General features: G+C 36.6%; 1 protein-coding gene across 1 annotated transcript; it reads left to right on the forward strand.

Annotated features, from left to right (window-relative positions):
* Positions 1-708: 708 nt before the first annotated feature.
* On the forward strand, positions 709-20,030 carry rps6ka2 (ribosomal protein S6 kinase, polypeptide 2). Its single transcript, XM_032561319.1, has 22 exons — positions 709-1,360; positions 5,265-5,381; positions 6,341-6,422; positions 7,822-7,902; positions 8,595-8,674; positions 9,043-9,149; positions 9,233-9,270; positions 9,364-9,506; positions 11,167-11,237; positions 11,516-11,604; positions 11,986-12,050; positions 14,477-14,579; positions 14,748-14,890; positions 15,042-15,164; positions 15,543-15,632; positions 15,768-15,926; positions 16,338-16,499; positions 16,598-16,674; positions 17,045-17,162; positions 17,295-17,351; positions 17,636-17,716; positions 18,174-20,030. Exons 1-22 carry the CDS (start codon positions 1,112-1,114, stop codon positions 18,321-18,323), a joined length of 2,385 nt encoding a protein of 794 aa, XP_032417210.1. The 5' UTR covers positions 709-1,111; the 3' UTR covers positions 18,324-20,030.
* Positions 20,031-20,862: the final 832 nt, after the last annotated feature.

Below are 20,862 nucleotides of genomic sequence, written 5' to 3' on the forward strand. Positions count from 1 at the left end.
TCTCCTTACAGAGCCTTAATCCCACTAGGACAAAGACATCACTCCATAATCCTGAATCTCCGCCCACAGCAGATTGACTGAACACATTTGATTACATTTTCCAATAGTCCTAAAATGCCCCAAAAAACTGTGTACCTGATGTGACCAAAGCGTGGCCCAGATTCAGCCAAACATGTGAAAACCGCACTGTGATTTCTGTGTCCTGGAAGTGTTTGCAGCCCTGTGTGTGTTTGAAATGAACTTTAGAGAAATTTAACCTTAGGTCAGCCGCAGACAGTTAACCCCTGTAGCAGTCCTCATTTGCCCCCAGCTCCCATCAACGTGGCCCTGTATCACTGCTTCTTTCTGAGGTTATGTAACACTGCAGCCCTGCAAAAGCTGCTGATGTGACAGATTCAAATTCCAACACAAACACACACATGCTTAGTGATCAGAACAGATCATGCTGTTCCCCTTGTGACTGCTGGCCTCATTTGTGTCATCATTATTGGCTGCTGTACTCTACCTTTTATATTGAATTCTAATGCCGTCGTATTTTTGCATGTTGACATGTTGCTGTCTCGTTATAAAAATACGCTTTCTAAATCTGTGAGTGCGGATGCTGCAAAGGAGAAAAGGCAGCCAGGGAGAGGTTGCAGGTTTGCACCATGTGACCTCACCAGCTGTTGCTGTGTGCTGTTGGGAAAGACAGGAGGTGAAAGGGAGGGAGACAAATGGGGAGGGGTCGGTGAGCTTCCCTGTGGCGCACAATGTGACTGGTGACAATCCCTTGTTTCGCAAAGAGGGTGAGAGAGAGAGGGAGAAAGATAGAGGAGAGCGGAAGATAAACACAAACATGCACAGGTAGAGATGTGAGAAGGGAGCTGCACGCACTCTCCTGATTCAGCGGAAGGGATTTATTCGTCACCTCTACCCCTGCAGCCTTTTACGCAGCGAGCCTGCTGCAAAACACACAGGGCAATCCTAAGCCAAGCAGCAGTCATCAATCCGCTGCGTGGATTAACAGCTCTCGTACAACTCGCTTTCAGTTGCTGGGTTCCCGCCGAAGCTGAGATCCACCAGCGGAGAGCGCAGAGGATGGAGACACCACAGAGCGACCGCTGCATTGAGGATGCGCCAACAGGGAAACTGCGGGACAAATAGGGAGCCTAAAAGAAGAGCCGTGTGTTACTGCGCGTCTGTCTTGGGGAGCCCCCCTCCTCCTACATGGAGATGTTCAGCATTATGGGATAGATGCGCCGGTTTGATCGTCGCCATGGATACAAGCACGCGTAAATTTACAGTGCGGAGATGGTTTTCCATCTACCTAAAGAACAAAGCAGCGCGGAACAAGAACAGTGCCGGGTTCTGTCAGCTGGAGGTTAGTCGTTTTATCAACTGGGCGTTTTTTTTTTTTTAAGGTCTGATCAGACACCAGAGGCATGCACGTGTGAAAGCAGCTGCATCACTATTGGGATCTGTGTATGTGTGTTGGGTGTGTGTACTGATGTGTGGAGCTGGACAGGCAATATCCCAAAACATAAACACAGACAGCTGACCCACAGCTCACTGGTGTGAAAAGTGTTGCAGAATTATTCCGAAAGCAGTGCTAGTTTTTGCCCTTCTCTCTGTCTGCCAAGAACCAAAGCCTGAGGCCCACAGGAGATGTGTTTTGGCAGAGAGAGGGTGTGTGAGGCTGGGTGTAGGACACACTGTCATACAGGGAAACACAAAGCAGAGGCAGGCAGGTTGGTCAATACATGGATCTAGACAGATTGATTCAGTTGACAGCCACAGCAGTGGAGTTCTATTTATAACCCAAACACACCAGCAGGGTCACAGTGTGAGATGTCCAGCTCACCTGCCTACATGCCTGAGCTGTAAATGCAGTAAAACATTCTCCAAGACCTCCTATTGTGAATGCTGCTAGATCAGCTTGAGTGATCATTTGATTATTGTTTGAGTGACTGTGTAGCTCTCTGGATGATAGTTGCTGCCCTCCATAATGACAAATATTCATGAACATTAAACTTTACATTTTGTCATGTTAAAACCACAGACTGAAAGTATTTTATTAAGTTTTTTAGCAATCAACCGTTCAATGATATGAGATCAAAACTTAACTTTGAAGTTTCCATGCAAAACGTGTGTGAATGCTTTTCTTTAGCACGCAAAGGGAACTTGGTCAGAGTTTATGGAAAGACAGAAAGAGTCCTGAATGGAAATCTGTTGAAGGCTGCAAAAGACTTGAGATTGCCACAGAGGTTTGCATTGTACACCATTGTCCCCCTTCTTTATTCTGAATACTCCTAAGCATGGTACAATTAAACAGTTTTTTTTTTTACAGAAGTCATCTCTTACTATGTGATAGAAAACTAACACTACACATCACTACTGAAACACCTTTCTCCCAACATAGTGATGGCAGTATCATGCTGCAACTGTAAGCTATAATGCTGCAAGTAAACTTGTTAGAGACTGCCAAAGATTTATAACTGAGGTGGAAGGAGGTTCCTCACCTAGGAGACACCAAACACATGGGTACAATGAAATAGTTTAGATCACAGCATCTTTGAATATTAAAATGGAATTGAATAATGAAGCTAGTTTAGAATCTGGGGCAAAGTAGTTGCTGCTCACAGACTGCTTTCTATCCAAACTATTGAATTATTATGGCATAATCTGGTAGACACCTACATACACTGAATGACTTTTATATAAACTTATTTGAGCCAGAGGTGTTATTAGTGCTTCCTGTTGCTTTTTTGTTATGGGGTATGGGGAAAATCTGCATAGGCTTCATGTTCAATTTGATATTTTTTTCATTGACTCGTGCCTTAAAACTAATATGATGAAAATCTTCATGTAACACAGAAACACTGCATGACGAACTTAATGAATGCTAGTTGAGAATGAATAGCAAGCTGAATGCCAAGCTAACATTAAACGGCCTTTGTCTCTTTGTGCTGACAAATATCCCAATGGAGATATAAACAATTAAAAAAATAGTCATACTCAAAATTGCCTTAAATCTACATTCTACATTTTAAGCTGTATGTGACCCTTCCTGTGCACTTCAGGGGAAGCCAAAAGGAAATCCATTTGGATTTATCAACTGTTACCTCAGTAAATATTTTTCTAATGAATGTTTGGTCTCAGATTCAATATATTGCAAAATGAGAGAGAAGATCTATAAAGAGATCTGTGTATTACAGAACTCTTTATTGAGAACTAGAGAACAATGCTAGATTGCTTTGGGGCAAGACTTCCATTAACAAAATGCTGAAACCATTTTTAGTGTCCAAAATCAAATCCATTCCCTGTTTGTGCTTGTCCAGTTTCAATAAATCAATTGACTAAGAGCTGGATGTTTGGCTTAAAAGCTGCTGTGCCAAAAGCCTCCTGGGTAATCGCACACTCTAACACTTAGATGAATATTCTTTTTGGAAACACATTCGTTTCCCTTTTAAAAACTGGGCAGCTTTTATACATTGCACATGGTTTTCCATTTTTTCTGTCAGAAGATATTCTTATGAATTAGACACAGACATGTCTCACTGACACTGGCTTAACCTCTTGTATTGGTCGGCTAAAACTGTGAATTAAGTTTAACGATCAAATATAAAACAAGTTAAGGAGCTGTTTAACCAAATTCATTTCATGCAAGATTTGTTACTTCTCTGACAAAGTCATTATGGTGATTTATTGAACTTTCACACGTTTACTGTTGCAAGCTTGTGAGTTACAACAGAAGTAATTTATTATAATGTATTATCATGCAAACAAACAAACACATTTTTTAAATGAGTGTGCTTAAGTTTATAATCCCATCTGGAACAAATAGCTTTAACTTTAATTAATATGATCTGTCATTAAATATATTTACATTTCAGCAAAAGTCTGGAAAGATGCTATTTCTTTTAAGTCAGTAATTAGCAAGAAATAAGTCTTAAAACCATCTGAAACAGTAAAAACATGGAACATTTGTAATAATTTCTTAAGTGATTGCATTTATTTGTATTTTGTATTTGTATCTAACATGATGCATGTTTTTGGTTACTGGAGATTATTACAGCAAATGATGTTTGTTCTGTCAGAGCCTAAATAAACCCAGTACAAAGGTAGCATTAGAGTAGTTTGCTGTCCTGGCAGAAACTGATCTCACAGTTTTATTTCCTGCTTTATTGGAATTTTAAACGCTTCTCTTGTTAGTAATTAGCATGAGAATGGTTATTATTCCTGTAGTAAACTGCAGTATATTTATTGCAGCACATTATTCAGCCTCTTATGACAATAGAAAATTGGTTGTCTCAGCAACAGATGTGTAAAATGCTGCCGAGCCGCTGGTGGTCAAGCCTACCGGGGATTAGCAGGGCAGAGACCCAAAGAGCCAACAGAAGGCATCCTAGAAGTTGGCCCACCACCAGCAGGGAAAAGAGTTGATGTTGTGTTCAATGTAAGCTAGTTGGCAGGCATAGATGGAGACCTGGGCATTCTAATTTTATTACAATTAGGCATTTGGGAGAGATAAATGTACAGTGCTGAGAAAAACATATTTGCTCCTCATAGATTTCTTCTGGTTGTGCTTGAATGCCACTCCTAATTGTTAGATATCATCAAGCAAATTGTAATATTGATGACAATGATCTACTTCACAGAAGCAAGGTCACCCTTAAAATACTGAGAAAAACCTAAATACATTTGAATGGCCTAGCCAAAGTCTAGAATTTAATCAAATTCAGAAAGGCCTTAAATACATTGTTATGTCTCAAAAACCCTCCAATGGAAATGAATTAAAACATTTCTGCAAAGGAGATTGGCACAATATTCCTCAGTGTTGATATTAAAGACTCATTGTCAGATATCACAAACCCTTGATCGATGTCAGCTGTTGCTGCCATGGCAACAAGGTTTTAGGTGTACCTGTTCACATAGGGCTGGGTTGGTTTTTCCCCTTAATGAATAAAATCATCATTTGAAACCTGTTTTTTGTATTTACTCAATGTAAATGCAATAGTGAAACCTGTTTGATAAGCTGAAAAAAAAGCAAAAACAATAACTATATCAGGGGGCAAACACTTTTTCACATCACTTTAAACTGATAAAGTGATGGTTGCGAGAAGCCTCTGAATAATTTAAAAAATGTAAATATTACTAATTAATAACTTGGGCCTTTTCTGTATCCATTTAGTTTAGAGTTTACCCTCTTTCTGTCTTGTCAAGCTGTTGAACTTTTGAATGAATAAATAAAGTGCAAATGATGATATCTGCATTTCTTTTCTCAGGATGACAGTGTACTTAAAGAGATTGACATCAGCCACCATGTTAAGGAAGGCTGTGAAAAAGCAGACCCGTCTCAGTTCCAGTTATTGAAGGTGCTCGGACAAGGATCCTATGGAAAGGTACTAAAACATGATACAGTAACTGATACCTTGAAACAGGAAACATTTGAAATTCTAGGAAGAAAAGGTGATTTTGGATAATGTATCATGATCCCTTAAAGACATTCTGAAGGTCATTAATAAAAGTAGCTTAATGTGTGTCAAATGTTTAGATTTGGAGTGTTATACAAAAAGTGGACAATTATTTTGTTTAATTGAAAAAGAACTACAGTTAGAGAAACTATGAACATAAATTTGGAAAAAGATTATAATATCTGGGTTTTATATATATATATTTAATTCTTTCTCTTTCCATGTCAAAACATAAAAAATAAATTAAACTAAATATACACAAAACATACACAACACAGAGAAAAATGAGAAAAAGGGTTATGATCTTTCTTTTGACTGGAGTGTGGGTGTGCTTGTATGTGTGTTTATTCACCAGCAAGTCATCTGCTAATGATAAGCCTCCCATTTCCAATTATCTGTAGATTAGCTCCCTTGACAACAGCTTCATAGACCACTAGGCTTATTTAAATGAACAGAAGAACACAGGCTCACTTGATTAGAGGTCTGCATTAGCCAAACATTCAACCCTGGCAGTCATTGGCAAGCGGATGCTGTTTACAAAGCTGTGAGCAGACAATTGAGGTCGAGTCTCAGTGTGGCCTGGATTGCCTGCTTACATGGCTCAGTGTACTGCTGTCCTTTGACAGACCTTGTTTAAATCATAGCTGTTGCAGCTCCAAGACAGCAATTTACATTTCTGTTTGCAAAACACGATGGAAGCAAATGACCTTCAAGTTTGCAACCTACAAATTTTAGGCTAATGTAGATTGTATTCCAATTAACATTCTGGCAACAGCTTTGATTTTTATGTTTTATGTGCTTAAAAATGCTATATTCATCTTTTATGAAACGTTAGGAACAGTATGACTACCATAAGGTAACTTGTAACATGTGCTATTTATTTCTAGGTGTTCCTGGTTAGAAAGATCAGAGGGGTGGACAGAGGACAGCTCTACGCCATGAAGGTCCTGAAAAAAGCCACTCTAAAAGGTGATACAATGAAACTCAATGAGTGAACACACATATAAGCTGTACAGAAACATCAACTCTAAGTCTTGGTTTATTTATTCACATGTAATTTAAAATAACAACTTACCTATTTATTTTGTTGCATGGCTAGGTCACTATATGCATTGCATTCCAAAATGTCTCTATTATGGAGGTGCTAATATATCAAGATTAAAAGAGGTTTTGTGTGTAAATTATTTTATTTATATGGCTGTTTGATTTCTAAATGTACATGCCCTACATACAAGGGATTTGGTGTAAAACAGGTTAGTTCGTACTCTTACTGAGAAAAACATTTTTTAACATCTGCTGGGATTAACATGAACTAGAGTGAAGCAGGTTCAGATGTCATGTGCTAATCTATAGAGTTTTTGTACAAGATTTAATCCTCTTTACCCACACCCTGAAACTGGAAGAATCACAATCTCATCCTGTCAAGGAGAGAGATGCTGGAGTATAGAGGTTGTCTTAATTTGCACAGGAGGAAGTTCACTTTACAGTGGCCAGTTAGGAAGATACTTGGTTTGTACTATGTTCAACTACATACAGAAATCTGTCAACTATGTAATAAGTAATCAGGACATGGCTGTAAATATTTAGAACTATTTGCTGCATGTTGAAGAGTAAAATGAGCTTCTGTTGTTTCTGATTATAATTCTGCAACTCCGTAGCAATATGGAAGTTCCTTCATTGTATTTTGTGTTACTTCAATACTCAGAAGCTTTTTACTAGGCTTTTGGAGCAGAATGTCTGCTTTAGCGCTAGGGATTTGTTTTCATCACAGAGGCATTCTGTAAATTGAATTATGTGCGTCAGCGTTCATCTGATGTAATATACAGTTTTAAAAAAAAATTTTTTTAAAGCATGTCTCAGCAACTTGAGTATAATGATATTGATAGAAAACAAATAAATTTTTCAGTTTTTATTGTCAGTTTTCAGCTTTGTTTTGCTGTCTTTATGTAATCCAAATTTTCTGATTTAAGATTTAGCAACATTAGATTTTGAGATATTTCTACTTTCTGTCGGGAGAACAATTTTTGACTATTTCGTAATTTTTTACAACTTTGAGCAAACTCAATAATCTTTTACGTTTGAAAAATTTATCTTATGTGGAATCACATGCCTTTTGATTACTAAATGCTTTATTATTTATATAAAGAAGTCTGCAGCACGTTAAAATAGATAGAAGACACTAAAGAATGTTTTAAACATTTTTTCACCCCAATTATTTCATGTTAACATTCTGTTTTTGTGATTTTGAAAAAAAATCACATTAACTGTCAATTGCATTAAATGTCAATGAGTCAATGAAGTATTTAGTAATATTGACGAATTTAGAGATATTTACAATTCAGTTAATGACATTATTTCCTGTCTTTAGTGCGGGATCGAGTCCGATCAAAGATGGAAAGAGACATTCTGGCAGAAGTTAATCACCCTTTTATTGTTAAACTCCACTATGGTAAGTTGAATATTGTACTTCTGCAGCTTTACTTTTTGTACTTGCTAGAGAAATAATTTAAAACCTAAATATTGTGCATAGTGAGAAGAAAATGTGTCAATCATAGTTTTGCACTGTGGTAAATACTTAATAAATACTTCCATTTAGGAAGGACATACAGTTGCATCTGAATAAGTCAGAATAATCAAAACACTTCGCTAATTTAGCGACTCAGTTTAAAAACAGTAAACTCATATGACATAGATAGGTACATATTTCTACTAATCTACCTAATCCTCAAAATTAAGTAGAATTCCATTTTAATACCAAAATGTCAGTGTACTGAGAAGTATATCACTGTATTTTATAGTACATGCACACAAAATTTGTCAGGAAACCTGATATTATTCCATCTGGCTCACATATGTTTTCAAACTCTAATTTTGGCTGCTGTGAGATTTCAATGGATAATTTGAGTCATCAGGGATGCTAAAAGTAAAATAATTCAGAAAACATTCTGATTAACATTCATTTTCTTCATGAGAAAAAAAAAGTCTTTTATCCATTAAATACTTTATCACAGTGCAAACATGCAGAGAACTTGCAATAATTTCTTAAGATTACATCCTCAAAATGAAAAAGAGTGTAATAAATTTACAATAATGAAAGCTCAATGTGTGTTGTGAAACTTGTACATCTGTGTTTGTGTTTAGCCTTTCAGACAGAAGGAAAGCTTTATTTGATCCTGGACTTCCTTAGAGGTGGAGATCTTTTCACTCGCCTATCCAAGGAGGTGGGCTTGCAAACAGTTTCCTGAAATAGAAAAAAAATACCAATAAACACAACATCTATTTGAAATTACCTAGGTTTAATTTTGGGAGTATTTTCATATAACACCTTCAGTTTCTGAGGTCAAAATCTTTTCAGTTTCTTGAAACCATTTTGAGTTAAGTAAGCAGATTTTTTAACTTGAAAACCAGGAACAATTGTCGGAGTGCAATAAAAGAACAAATATATGTATTAAAATGTTACAAAGTCAACCTTATGGCACTGCAGCAATTCACTTTTCTTACCACTTTAGGTCATTATTAACACGTCTAATTAATTTATTTTCTACTTGTACCCCAATGTACTGTTACTACATATTCTTTATTTGCTTAGGTAATGTTTACAGAGGAGGATGTGAAGTTTTACCTTGCAGAGTTGGCCCTGGCCCTGGACCATCTACACAGTCTGGGGATAATCTACAGAGACCTTAAGCCGGAAAAGTACGTAACATACACTATAAAAGCTTAATTTCCTATGGATGTTTATTTAGCTAAATCTTAGTGTTGTTTGTCTTTTTTATCAGTATTCTCCTGGATGAGGAGGGACACATAAAGATCACAGGTCAGAATATACAGCTGTAAACAATCTTTAATCTTTGAATGTTTTTTTTTTCTGTCCATATTTGTCTTACTTTGCATCTGTGTTTCCGCTCAGACTTCGGACTGAGTAAGGAAGCCATTGACCATGATAAACGAGCATACTCTTTCTGTGGGACCATTGAGTACATGGCTCCTGAGGTCGTAAACAGGAGAGGACACACACAAAGTGCTGACTGGTGGTCCTTTGGGGTCCTGATGGTGAGAATTATTCATTTAAACACACAAATATTAATAGCGAGAGTATATGTTTGCTTTCACTACCTCAGATTGAAGTGCTACTTGTTACTTGTGTGGAATGATAATAGACTTCAAACAACTTACATACAGTAGGACAGACTTACGTCAGTAATAATGTAGAACTGGTGTGACTTCCTCATTTCAGTTTCCTATTACAGTGAAAATGCTCAGTTACAAAAGTGTTGCAAAAGGATTCACACTTTTTCATGCTTTGGGACATTATAAACACAAATCTTTACTTCATTAGGATTTTTATTTGATAGACCAACACAAAGGTTTTCACAATTAAAATTCAGTAAAATGCATTTTAAACATGCATTGTATTTGTGACCCCCTCAACCATAAATTAAATGAAGTCTGACCAATTCCCTTATAGGTGGAATGTTATGCAAAAGTGAAATTTTTTTGAGTACTTAACTGTTAAATCTAGTCAACCAGTGTGTAAGTTACTTTAAATATAAATACAGTTGTTTTGCGATGTTTTATTAAAGAACACTGCCAAACAGAATCATGAAGCCCAAGGAACAGACCAAACAGATTTTTTAGATGCTCCCAAAGACACAAGGTGTCAGACGAGGTTCAACTTGGAGTGGGAAATAACACCTAAAATGCAGCAGAACTAAAATAGAATAGTTTAGATTAGAAGAGAGAATGATCTAGGGTCTAGACAAAGCAGCACTCAAAAGCTGGTTTTCACAGACATCCTCAGTTAAAAATGAGCCCGTCCATCCATCCATCCATCCATCCATCCATCCATCCATCCATCCATCCATCCATCCATCCATCCATCCATCCATCCATCCATCCATCCATCCATCCATCCATCCATCCATCCATCCATCCATCCATCCATCCATCCATCCATCCATCCATCCCTCCCTCCCTCCCAGCTGCCTTTTTAACTATTTTCACACAGAACAATGAAGTGTTTTCAGACATATCGTCTATTATTCATGTGTTTAATTTGGGTTAAAGTGTTTGCAGACTGTTTGGTTAGTGACAAATAACTTGTGACCATAATTAAAGGCTGATCTGTAGCTCAACAGAGAAATTGACAGACTTGGCTTTTGGCTGAACTCTCTCTTCACAACAACACAGAATCATAACATTTCTACGCCCCAAACCCCCTGTCAATCTCCCTCTCGTATGCCCTCATAAATCTGAAAAATACTTTGAGGTCTCTTCCATTTTGAGACAGAAGTTTGCTTCTAACCTGGAGTTGGCAGTCTATTCTTTTCCAGAGGAGAACAATAGCCCCAGACTAAGAATTGTTGTTGTTTTTCAACTATTTCAGGTTCTTGTGAAAGTGTCTTTGGAATGTCTTTGCTTGATGAACCCAAGAGGACATAATCAAAAAATATTATGATCTTATTTACCTAGTGGTTCTTTTCTTTAAACATTCTTCCAGGAAATCCATAGTAAAACATTTTGTGGAGCTGGTTCTGTGGATCTTGATAGCATACAGTAGCAGTGGGTCATTTTCAAGGTTAAATAAATGTCAAATTCAGTTTAACATTTAACAATAGAAGCCAGACTTATAAAGAACCCCCAGAAAGCCACATGCAGTCTACATTTTATTAGATGAGTTACATGTTCTGACAATTTTTGTTCTGTTTTCCAGTTTGAAATGTTGACTGGATCTTTGCCATTCCAAGGAAAAGATCGGAAGGAAACAATGGCGCTTATTTTAAAGTAAGAACAAATATTTTCACATCTTCTGTCTCTTAAAATTGCTTAAACCTTTTCATTGAATAATTTCCAATTAACCTTGGGCAAAATTCATTCTATTCTAAAACAATTCAGTGTTTATTGACATTTAGTTGGTTTTCTTCTTGACTGGGTCCTATAATTGGATGTTAGGCCCTGTTCTTAAATTTAATAGTTATCATTTTCTCTATCATCTGTATGTTGCTATGTTGATTCTGTTTGTTAATATACTAACTGTCTATGTTTGTGTCTTGTCTGTTCAGGGCAAAGCTTGGAATGCCACAGTTCCTCAGCCCTGAAGTCCAAAGTTTATTGAGAGCACTCTTCAAGAGGAATCCTGCCAATCGTCTAGGTCTGCTGTTCAACAGCTTCGTACATAATTGATCTGTTAACACTAATGTGATGCATTAGTTTTGATTATATTTTAACCTATTTAAAATGAGCTATGGTCTAAAAATGAAGCCCTCTATCATTTAGTTTCAGTTTCCAAAGATGAGGAAACCATAAACCTACTGTAGACTCCAAAGGTGATATTTCACCTGATTATAGCCAATTCAGTCTCTGTTAATAGAGTCTGAGGGCGGTGGGGGTTGTGAGGGTATTCACTTGATTGTAGCCTGCAGTTCATTTTTAGTCAGCTGTCAAGCAAACAGGCATTAGAATGTGCATTTGGGATATTTTCCTCCATAGCTGTGATCATTTACATCTTTTTGTCAATCTGTGTGACTGACAGGAGCCGGACCAGACGGAGTGGAAGAAATTAAAAGACACCGCTTCTTTGCATCAATTGACTGGAATGTAAGTAAATTAGATTTACCACATTTTTTATGTGCTACAATATATGCCAACAACAAAGACGTTCTGTTATGTGCAAATGGTGTGAACATAGTCAAAATGAAGTAAAAGTTAGCAAGTAAAAACTCTCTTCTAACAACTTTTTGTGACTCATACTACAAAGCCTTGCGCTCAGAGTTTGCTCATGTCCATATGATCTGTCTTGGAAATTACCTGTGCTGTCAGCATGAAACCTTGACATCCTTTGCTTTGATCTGCGCTGCTTGAAAAGGATCATTCTCTGCAGTGTAATACTCCTTGCTCTGACTGAGATTCTCTTCAAGTAGTCTAATTAACCATGCTGCATCAAAACCGGAGATGCGGCATGGTAAGATTGTCTTTGGACAGTCTTACATCTACTAGGGAATAACATCAGAGTTGAAACTCACTGAGTAGCTTTACAATTTTGCATACATGAAATGCAAAGCACTTTTCAACTGTACAGGTACAGTGCTGTGAATCAGCACCAGTCCTCTTACAGATTTCTTCTTCTGTTTTAATCATAAAGTAAATTCTAATATCGCAAATTAATATGACAGTTAGTCACCCCTGTTAAATCACGAATTAACTGTGATTAACCACAGTTTGTTTTTAAATTTCACTCTCCACACCCAGTCCTGATTTATAATTGAATCAAGAAATAACTTAAACAGAACCTAACTTTTAACATCAACTAGGCTAAATGATAAAAATAGCAACGCATTATGTTCCGATTAAAAAAATAAAAATAAAGAAGAGACAAACAAAGTTATGGATCTACTTTTAAAATTAGAGCTGGTACCAAATAACTACTGTTGATTGAGATATTGGGAATATGCTGAAAATTGTGTCTAAAAATCCTCTGAAAGTCGTTTTCTTACCTTAGCAAATAAATAACTGAATTTGTCTTGTTTTTGTTTTTTTATGTTTATTTTGTTTGTTTATTTAATTTATGTCTTGTTTCCTGCTATATTGAAATCATTTAACTAACTTGTGATTGGAAATGGAAATCCACCATCTAGCTTTGTCAATAGTGATGCTGAATTTTTCTACAGAATCCACGATATTCTGCTTTCAGCATTTACTAATCTCTCTTCTCGTTCCTGTGCTCCTTATCACCTTCTGGTCATAACCTTCACTACCTTTCAGCCACATTTTTTTCCTATTTTCAGACAGTGTTTTCCAAAATAAGAGACTTGTGTTTTTCTCCACACCATTCAAATAAATCATCACTATCAGAGTGAGTGGTTTACCTGTTATTGTTTGTGATTATTAAATCTGTCTTAAAAATTTCATTCTTTCTTAAAGAGTTACTTCCATAATTCTATAAAGCAGACACAGCCTGTAGCCTGAAGAATATGAAATGCAGTGGGCTGCATCCCCACCTTAAATACAGCTTTGTAGTATTTGTGGCCTGTGTCAGGAATCTATTTTTACCCCAATGAGCCCAGACATACTCAACAGATGTTGCACTAGTGACACCTACAGGCCATAATCAATAATAACAGTTCACAGTGTTCAGTTTTCAACAGCCAGGATAATAAATGTGGGTTCTCTTTTTGTAGTATTAGATATTTAGAGTTTTGTAAATTACTTCATTTTGCTCCAATTACATTTCAGCACCACTTTCAGGACACTGTGTTACTGTTAAGTTGGTTCATGTTCTTCTTGATGATTGCTCTGTAGTTTACTCCATCTATCTTTACATCAACTCAGACCCTGTTGAAGAAAAACAGCCCATGGAGAAACCCACCACTATGTTTCCCTTATGTCTTTGATAACTATGTTGAGATACCAAAGACACATTGGCTGCTTCTTTGGTTAATGTTATCCTTGCCCAAGCTTAGCTTAGGTGGAGGAGCATGTCTTGTTTGGTGTGCAGCTGTACCTCTTTTCATTTTCAGATGGAGGATTCAATATTACGCTGTGAAAGGTTCTAAGCTTTGGAGATTGTTTTATAACCTGACTCTGCTCCTTAGTCATCATAATGCTGTTTGTTAACTAATGTGACCCAAGAAATGTCTGAGGCCTGTGTAGAGCAGTTGAATTCATACAAAGATTAAATTACACACTCTGTTTACAAATTTACATTTGAAAGCAGTTTGTTCCCCTGGATTTTATTTAGGGAAATCAAAGAAAAGCACAGTTTACAGAAAAGTTAAAGGGGTGTGAATACTTTAGTGTACAGTGCACTGTGAGACTGTGTTGTTATGAATATAATTCATAACAACATAGGTGGAATATAATTTATTTTCTTTGATGCTATGAACAGCAGTTTTCATGCTTCAAAAACAATTTCATCTGCTTACAGTAATGAGCTGCCGTCATAGTTTTTCACATCGTTATGTTTCTTTCTTTAGTAAAGCTGATTGCACTTGCTAATGTAACATTGTTGTTGTCTGGCTCTATAGAAGTTGTACAGGAAAGAGATGAGGCCTCCATTCAAACCGACTGTAGGAAGACCTGAAGACACTTTCCATTTTGATCCCGAGTTCACCTCCAGAACACCAACAGGTAACTCAGACCCAGGCATGAACATGCAGAGGCGACAACATACTCAAAATAAAACAATTCCATTATCATTTTGATTCAACTCTTGTTAGAAGTGTATTCATTGATAAAATAGATAGACAGATATATTTACCACAACTTGGGAATCTTTGTGTTTTGTTCTATCTCCAGATTCTCCAGGGATTCCTCCAAGTGCAAACACACATCAGTTGTTTCGTGGTTTCAGCTTTGTGGCCACTAATCAGACTCAAGAGGCTACTGTTGCTCCTGTCGTTCCTTCCCGGCAAGAAGTGAACATTAACCCCATAGCGCAAGTATGCAAAAATTTAGCAAAGCATCTCATGACAAAACAGTTTACACTTACTCACAATTTGACATATATAATTATATGTGATGCTAACTGACAGGTTATCTGATATTTTTATTTAAAATGACTAATAAAAATGACATGATGATCTCCAACAGCATATCCGCAGCAATGTGGCTTTCAAAGATACGTATGAACTGAAGGAAGAAGTCGAACAGTCAGGACCCTTTGTCCGCAAAAGATGTCTGCACAGAATTACTGCTGTGGAGTATTCAGTGAAGGTAGGAGAAACTGTTCATATGAACTTTTCACTGGGCTTTAGAAATGTGGAGGATAGTTTGTTTTGGCTACAAACAGGAAAACTAGCTCAAAATGTCCTGTTTTCATTTTCTAAAAAACTGCTTGCTGCAATGTAATTTATGAAAACATTACTTTTTGAAAAGTGGCTTTGATACAGACAACAATGTCCTTAGTTCATAGATAAAACATGTCATGAAATGTTGAAACCACTTACAAAATCACTGGCATTTCCATTCCATCCATTTACATCAGTTTGATGCATTTTTAGAAGTACCAAATAAAATATATCTCTAACATATTAAATAGCTGTATGTTTGTGCAGTTTATGACAAATTCTGTGTTCCTGTTTATTAAATCAGATTATTGACAGAGCCAAAAAAGATCCATCAGAGGAGATTGAAATCCTCTTACGATATGGACAGCATCCAAATATAATTACCTTGAGAGATGTAAGTAAAAACAAAAACATGATGAAAAGATAAAATGTCAAGCAGAGCTGCAGATTCTTTAATTTTCTGAATATTAACCTGACCTGTTTTTTTTTTTCATCTTAAATATGAATGTCCTCTTCACACCACATGTAGGTCTTTGACGATGGCCAATGTGTTTTCTTGGTTCTTGATGTAATGCGAGGAAATGAACTCCTGGACAAAGTTCTGAGGCTGCCAAATTTCACAGAGAGGGATGCATCAGACATTATCTGTACACTGACCAAAACTGTAGAGTATCTACACTCCCAGGGGGTAAGATGGCCTGTTATGAAACAATTATAAAAATTATTACTGTGGAAATACAGTACGTCCCACAATTATTGGCATGACTGGTGAAGGTTTGCACAAAAAATAAATTGCTCTTTCACTGTGTTGGCAAAATCACACACTAAAACATTTATTAAATCCACCATTATTTTCCTCATTCAATTTCCTCTTTGTATCATCAGACTATCTCCAAAATTTTAATTTCAAATTTTTACTTTCTTTTTCCCTGGGGTATAAAAAATGTCTCTCGTCTCAATTCATCAGGCTTGCTGGTAATTGTGGACAGTGCTGTGCTTATACCATAAAGTTATTGCGTCATCAGACAAATGATAAATATTAGTATGTCCAAGCACACCAAAAAGCATGCAGGCTGGTTGATGATTAGCTTTGTTCCAGGTTGTTCATCGAGACCTGAAACCCAGCAACATTCATTATGCTGATGAGGCTGGACTCCCAGAATCCATCAGGATATGCGACTTTGGTTTTGCTAAACAGCTCCGTGCTGAAAATGGCTTATTGATGACTCCATGTTACACAGCCACATTCATGGCTCCTGAGGTACCGTTATAACTGATCGGCACTGTAAAATATCTGCTATTTCCCCAACATTCAAACATGAGAAAACAAAGTGCTTAATGTGTATTTTGTGTGTTTAGGTTTTAAGGAAGCAGGGTTACGATGCAGCCTGTGACATCTGGAGCCTGGGGATCCTCCTATACACAATGATAGCTGGGTTAGTGCAAACTTTAAAAACAAGAAAACCGCTACTCCTGTCAGTGTTTAAAAATATAATTTATTGGTCTATTGTCAGTATTAAGCTTGTGCAATGTCATAATTCCTTGCCCATAATCCCACTGCTGCAGTCCTATAAATAACCTCCCCTGGAACAAAAGCAGTACAGACAATAAGAGAGAAGGTCAACCTGAGGACGATTCTCATTTCATCCCTTTTCCCATTCACCTTCTATGTTCTCTATTAGAGCTTTATAGTATCTACAAACTGTAAATATACATATTTCCCAAAGTGCTATCCAAAATAGTTTACTGTTTTTCTACTGATTTACCACGTTATTGAATAATTGTAGACTTCTCAATCTTGTTCAGTTTCAGCCCATTTGCCAGCAGCCCTAATGACACCGCAGAGGAGATTCTGGCTCAGATTGGAAGTGGGAAAGTTGTCATCACAGGAGGGAACTGGGACTTGGTGTCTGAAGCTGCCAAGGTTACATCTTAATGTTCTCTGACATATATTAAAAAAACAGTCTTTCTTTTGTTAAGATACTGATGCTGTCAAGTTATTCTAATATAACCTGTGTGTTATCTGACATTAATGTCCTGTTAATGTCTTTAACAGGACATTGTGATAAAGATGCTCCATGTGGATCCTCACCAGCGTCTTACTGCCCCACAGGTAGGATGCTTTGTTAAAATAAACTCCCCAACAATGAACAGGTAGTTAGTGTAGGTTCTAAACTCTTTTTTCTGTTAAGAAATGCAGAAAAATTGTAGTAAATAAACTGTAGTAATTTATTTACTACAATTTTAATAAGTTTATTTTACTTTCAATCAGAGCAGTATGCTGCACTTGCTGTGTGTTGCCGATGGTTTATGATGTTCTTTCTCAATGTTGTCATTCTAATTGTTATTAAATATGGACTGAAAATGGATTATCAGTTTTACTGCGATGCTCTCTAGGTTCTTCGGCACCCGTGGATTGTAGAGAAAGAGCAGCTTTCTGACAGACCTCTCACCAGGCAGGATGCTCTCACTGTCAAGGTCAGACCCTTTCTGCATGTCATTCTTTATCTATATGTGACTGTGTCTCATTATAAGTTAACCACCAAAACTCAATTCCCCTGTATATGTGATTAGAAAAGGCTAATATTTAGTCAAATGTAAGTGTTATTAGATCAAAAACATGTTGAACTGATAAGCCAGACTGAGCTTTTTGTTTATTTCTATTCATGAAATAAATAGCAGCAGATTGTTAGTTGACATGATCATCTTAACATCTCTGTGTATTTGATGTATGCCTTAATTAAAGAAAGAAAATTGATATTGAGATGTAAATACTATAATTATTGTTGTATGTATGTATGTTCTTTATTATATTATCATCATACACCTCATGACATACAACAATTTGACTCCAGAATCCACTAGATGGCACTTTTTCCACTTACTGGATTGTTGGACAGATCATCTAATTGCATTGCCCTTTATGTCCCATCAGGGGGCGCTGTTTGCCACATATTCTGCTCTGAAGCGATGCGCTCCTGCTCCAGTCCTGGAACCAGTGCAGTCCTCCAGTCTGGCTCAGCGAAGAGGGATGAAGAAGCTGGGCAGTTCAAGCGTCACTTCGGAACCTAAAGAAAAGGAATAACTTTAATATTGGAAATGAAAGGCGAAAGGGGAACTTGAGTCACAATGAAGACCTGCTTCAAAAAGAGACTCATGTTCTGACAAGCACAAAATTATGCCTAATTAACAAAGTGGCATCAAGACTGACTTGGTTCTCAGTGCAATTTCCAAACTGTATCAAAATGAGCTAATTTTACACTGTGACATAACACTTATTATGCATGTCTTCATACAGAACTTTTCTCTATGATCACAATAAAGTGGCTTTAGTGGAGACAATTAAATTTTACATGCAGATGCCTTCATAGATCCTTTGGATCTTTCTGACCTGTCTTGTAGCCATTTCATACTTAATTCAAAAACAGCCCTTTCATGGAGTAAGCCCACCATTCAGTTACAATATACATGTACTCATTTTAGTCCAAGCAAACCTAAAGGAGTGGTTGACAAGGAGGGAATACTTTTGTGCAATATACACTGTGCAATACACCCAGCTTAACTGGGACTGCCTTGGGTTTCACATAACTTAAAATAAGAAGAATGGACTGGGAAATAAAAATGAAACTCACTTTTTGGTGCCACAAAAAACACATAGTAGACAATTCTTTCAAGATCTTTTTAGCTTATATTTTGACTCAATGTGGCACTCATTATAGCAATATTTTTCTTCCATTATTTTGGGAGTTTTGCATGAAAAAATATATATATAGAAAGACATGTAAATATTCTTAGAGAAGTAGTTCTGAGGTAACTATGGCACTGACTTTTATTTTCATAATGTATGCTTCATAGTTGTGTTTGTGTATATATATATTGATGTCTCCATAATTTTGGCATTTGACTCTTTATGTATCCCAGATCTATTTTACTGAGACAGCAGAAAATAGGTATAAGACTGTGTGGGTTGTAGTAGCTGTGCCAAACTGTAAACCCATTTCTGTCTGCAAACACTTCAGTTAAAAACAACGCATTGCTAAATTACCACTGAATATGAGAATACATTGTTCTATTTGACCTCTACCAAGGCTAGCAATAAGCTTTTTTTTTCATTACACTGTCAGAGCCACATTATTTGAGAACACTTGTACTAAATGTTTGTTTATTCTGTTTATTGCTGCAGTCCTGGTTGCATCTATTAAGATGAGGAGCAGAATACATAAGGCAAGACCATAAAAAGGCTTACAAAATGCAGACGTCAGTGGCACTTTTTGCCAGCAGAAATGAAAACTATAATTTTTCACAAACATTATTAGATGCTAAAACCAAGAAAAGCAAATATGGTGAATAAAAGAGCCTGTAGCACATTGTGTACATCCTACTGTATGTTCTCAAATGCATAAGCTATTACTTTATATGTCTGTAACAGATTTAGGTGGGACCGATGCAATACTTTAGGTGTACAATAGTTGCTTTAGATTTTGTGCAATATGCCCCATGTTGGAGGTGAAGCTGTATATATTGTTTGCTAATCAGGTTGTACATACTGTCATGCTAATTCAATACTGAAGAGGTTCAAATGGGTGTATATATGCCAAGCTGTACTACGACATGCAGCCAGAAGGACTGCAAATTTTGTGTTTGCATTTCTAAGGAAACTGTAAATATAATGATATGTCGTTCATCCATTGCTTATAGACTGCACAGACTGTCTACACCTGGTCAGGCATTGAAATGACTGGCTAAAAAGGCCAAAGTTTTTCCAAATAAAGTATATGAGTAACAATGTAAATAGTTAAATGAAAAGTCTGTTCATTTACATAGACAGTCCACCGTTTCATTTCTTAATGCCACACAGAAGAAATACAGACTTAGTTCAATTTTATCTGAAGATAAAAAGCTTAAAAGATGCATTCATCTTTTAAACTGCAACAATTTCACTGGTGCAGTGAAACTGAGAGATCACTTTTAGCTATGTTTTACAGGGTTATATCACCATTAAAATGTGAATAAAAAATCATGTAAATAAAACACAAAAAACAAATACACAATATGTAATCCATTAAAGCACAAGGAATAGATTGCTTAGCATTCTCATGGTATAACCTTGAGTAAAAAGATCTGTTTCACCACTAAAACTACAATGCACCTGTCATCTAACTGTACTGATTTAAAACAGAAACACAGTAATCATTCCTATCGCTTGTAAAATATAACACACTGTATCAAGGGTCCTGAATACCTACAAATATCTAGACATATCTAGAAGTTGAAGGACACCTGCCCTCACACCATATAGTTACTATTAGATCCAATTAAACGTAGAGTTAAAGTCAATATAAATTGTGATATAATACATTCAGTTCAATTCACTTCATTCAGTTGATCATTAAGTGTCAGTGAAAATTTATCTGCTTAAGAAAGCAGCCCTGCAAAATGCATGAAATCATTGACTTTGAAGGAATCCATTATTCTTAGCAAGCATGAGGCAACGATAGAAACAGACCAATCTCTAATTACAGGAAGAAACCTCAGAACCAAACGTAGTTTGAGGGAACATGACTTAGATGGGGGGGAAAATACAGAAATAGTGGTCCGAAAAAGAATAAAGAGAACACAGAGCT

The sequence above is a fragment of the Xiphophorus hellerii genome, chromosome 4 (genome assembly GCF_003331165.1).
Source record: "Xiphophorus hellerii strain 12219 chromosome 4, Xiphophorus_hellerii-4.1, whole genome shotgun sequence".
Taxonomy (NCBI): domain Eukaryota; kingdom Metazoa; phylum Chordata; class Actinopteri; order Cyprinodontiformes; family Poeciliidae; genus Xiphophorus; species Xiphophorus hellerii.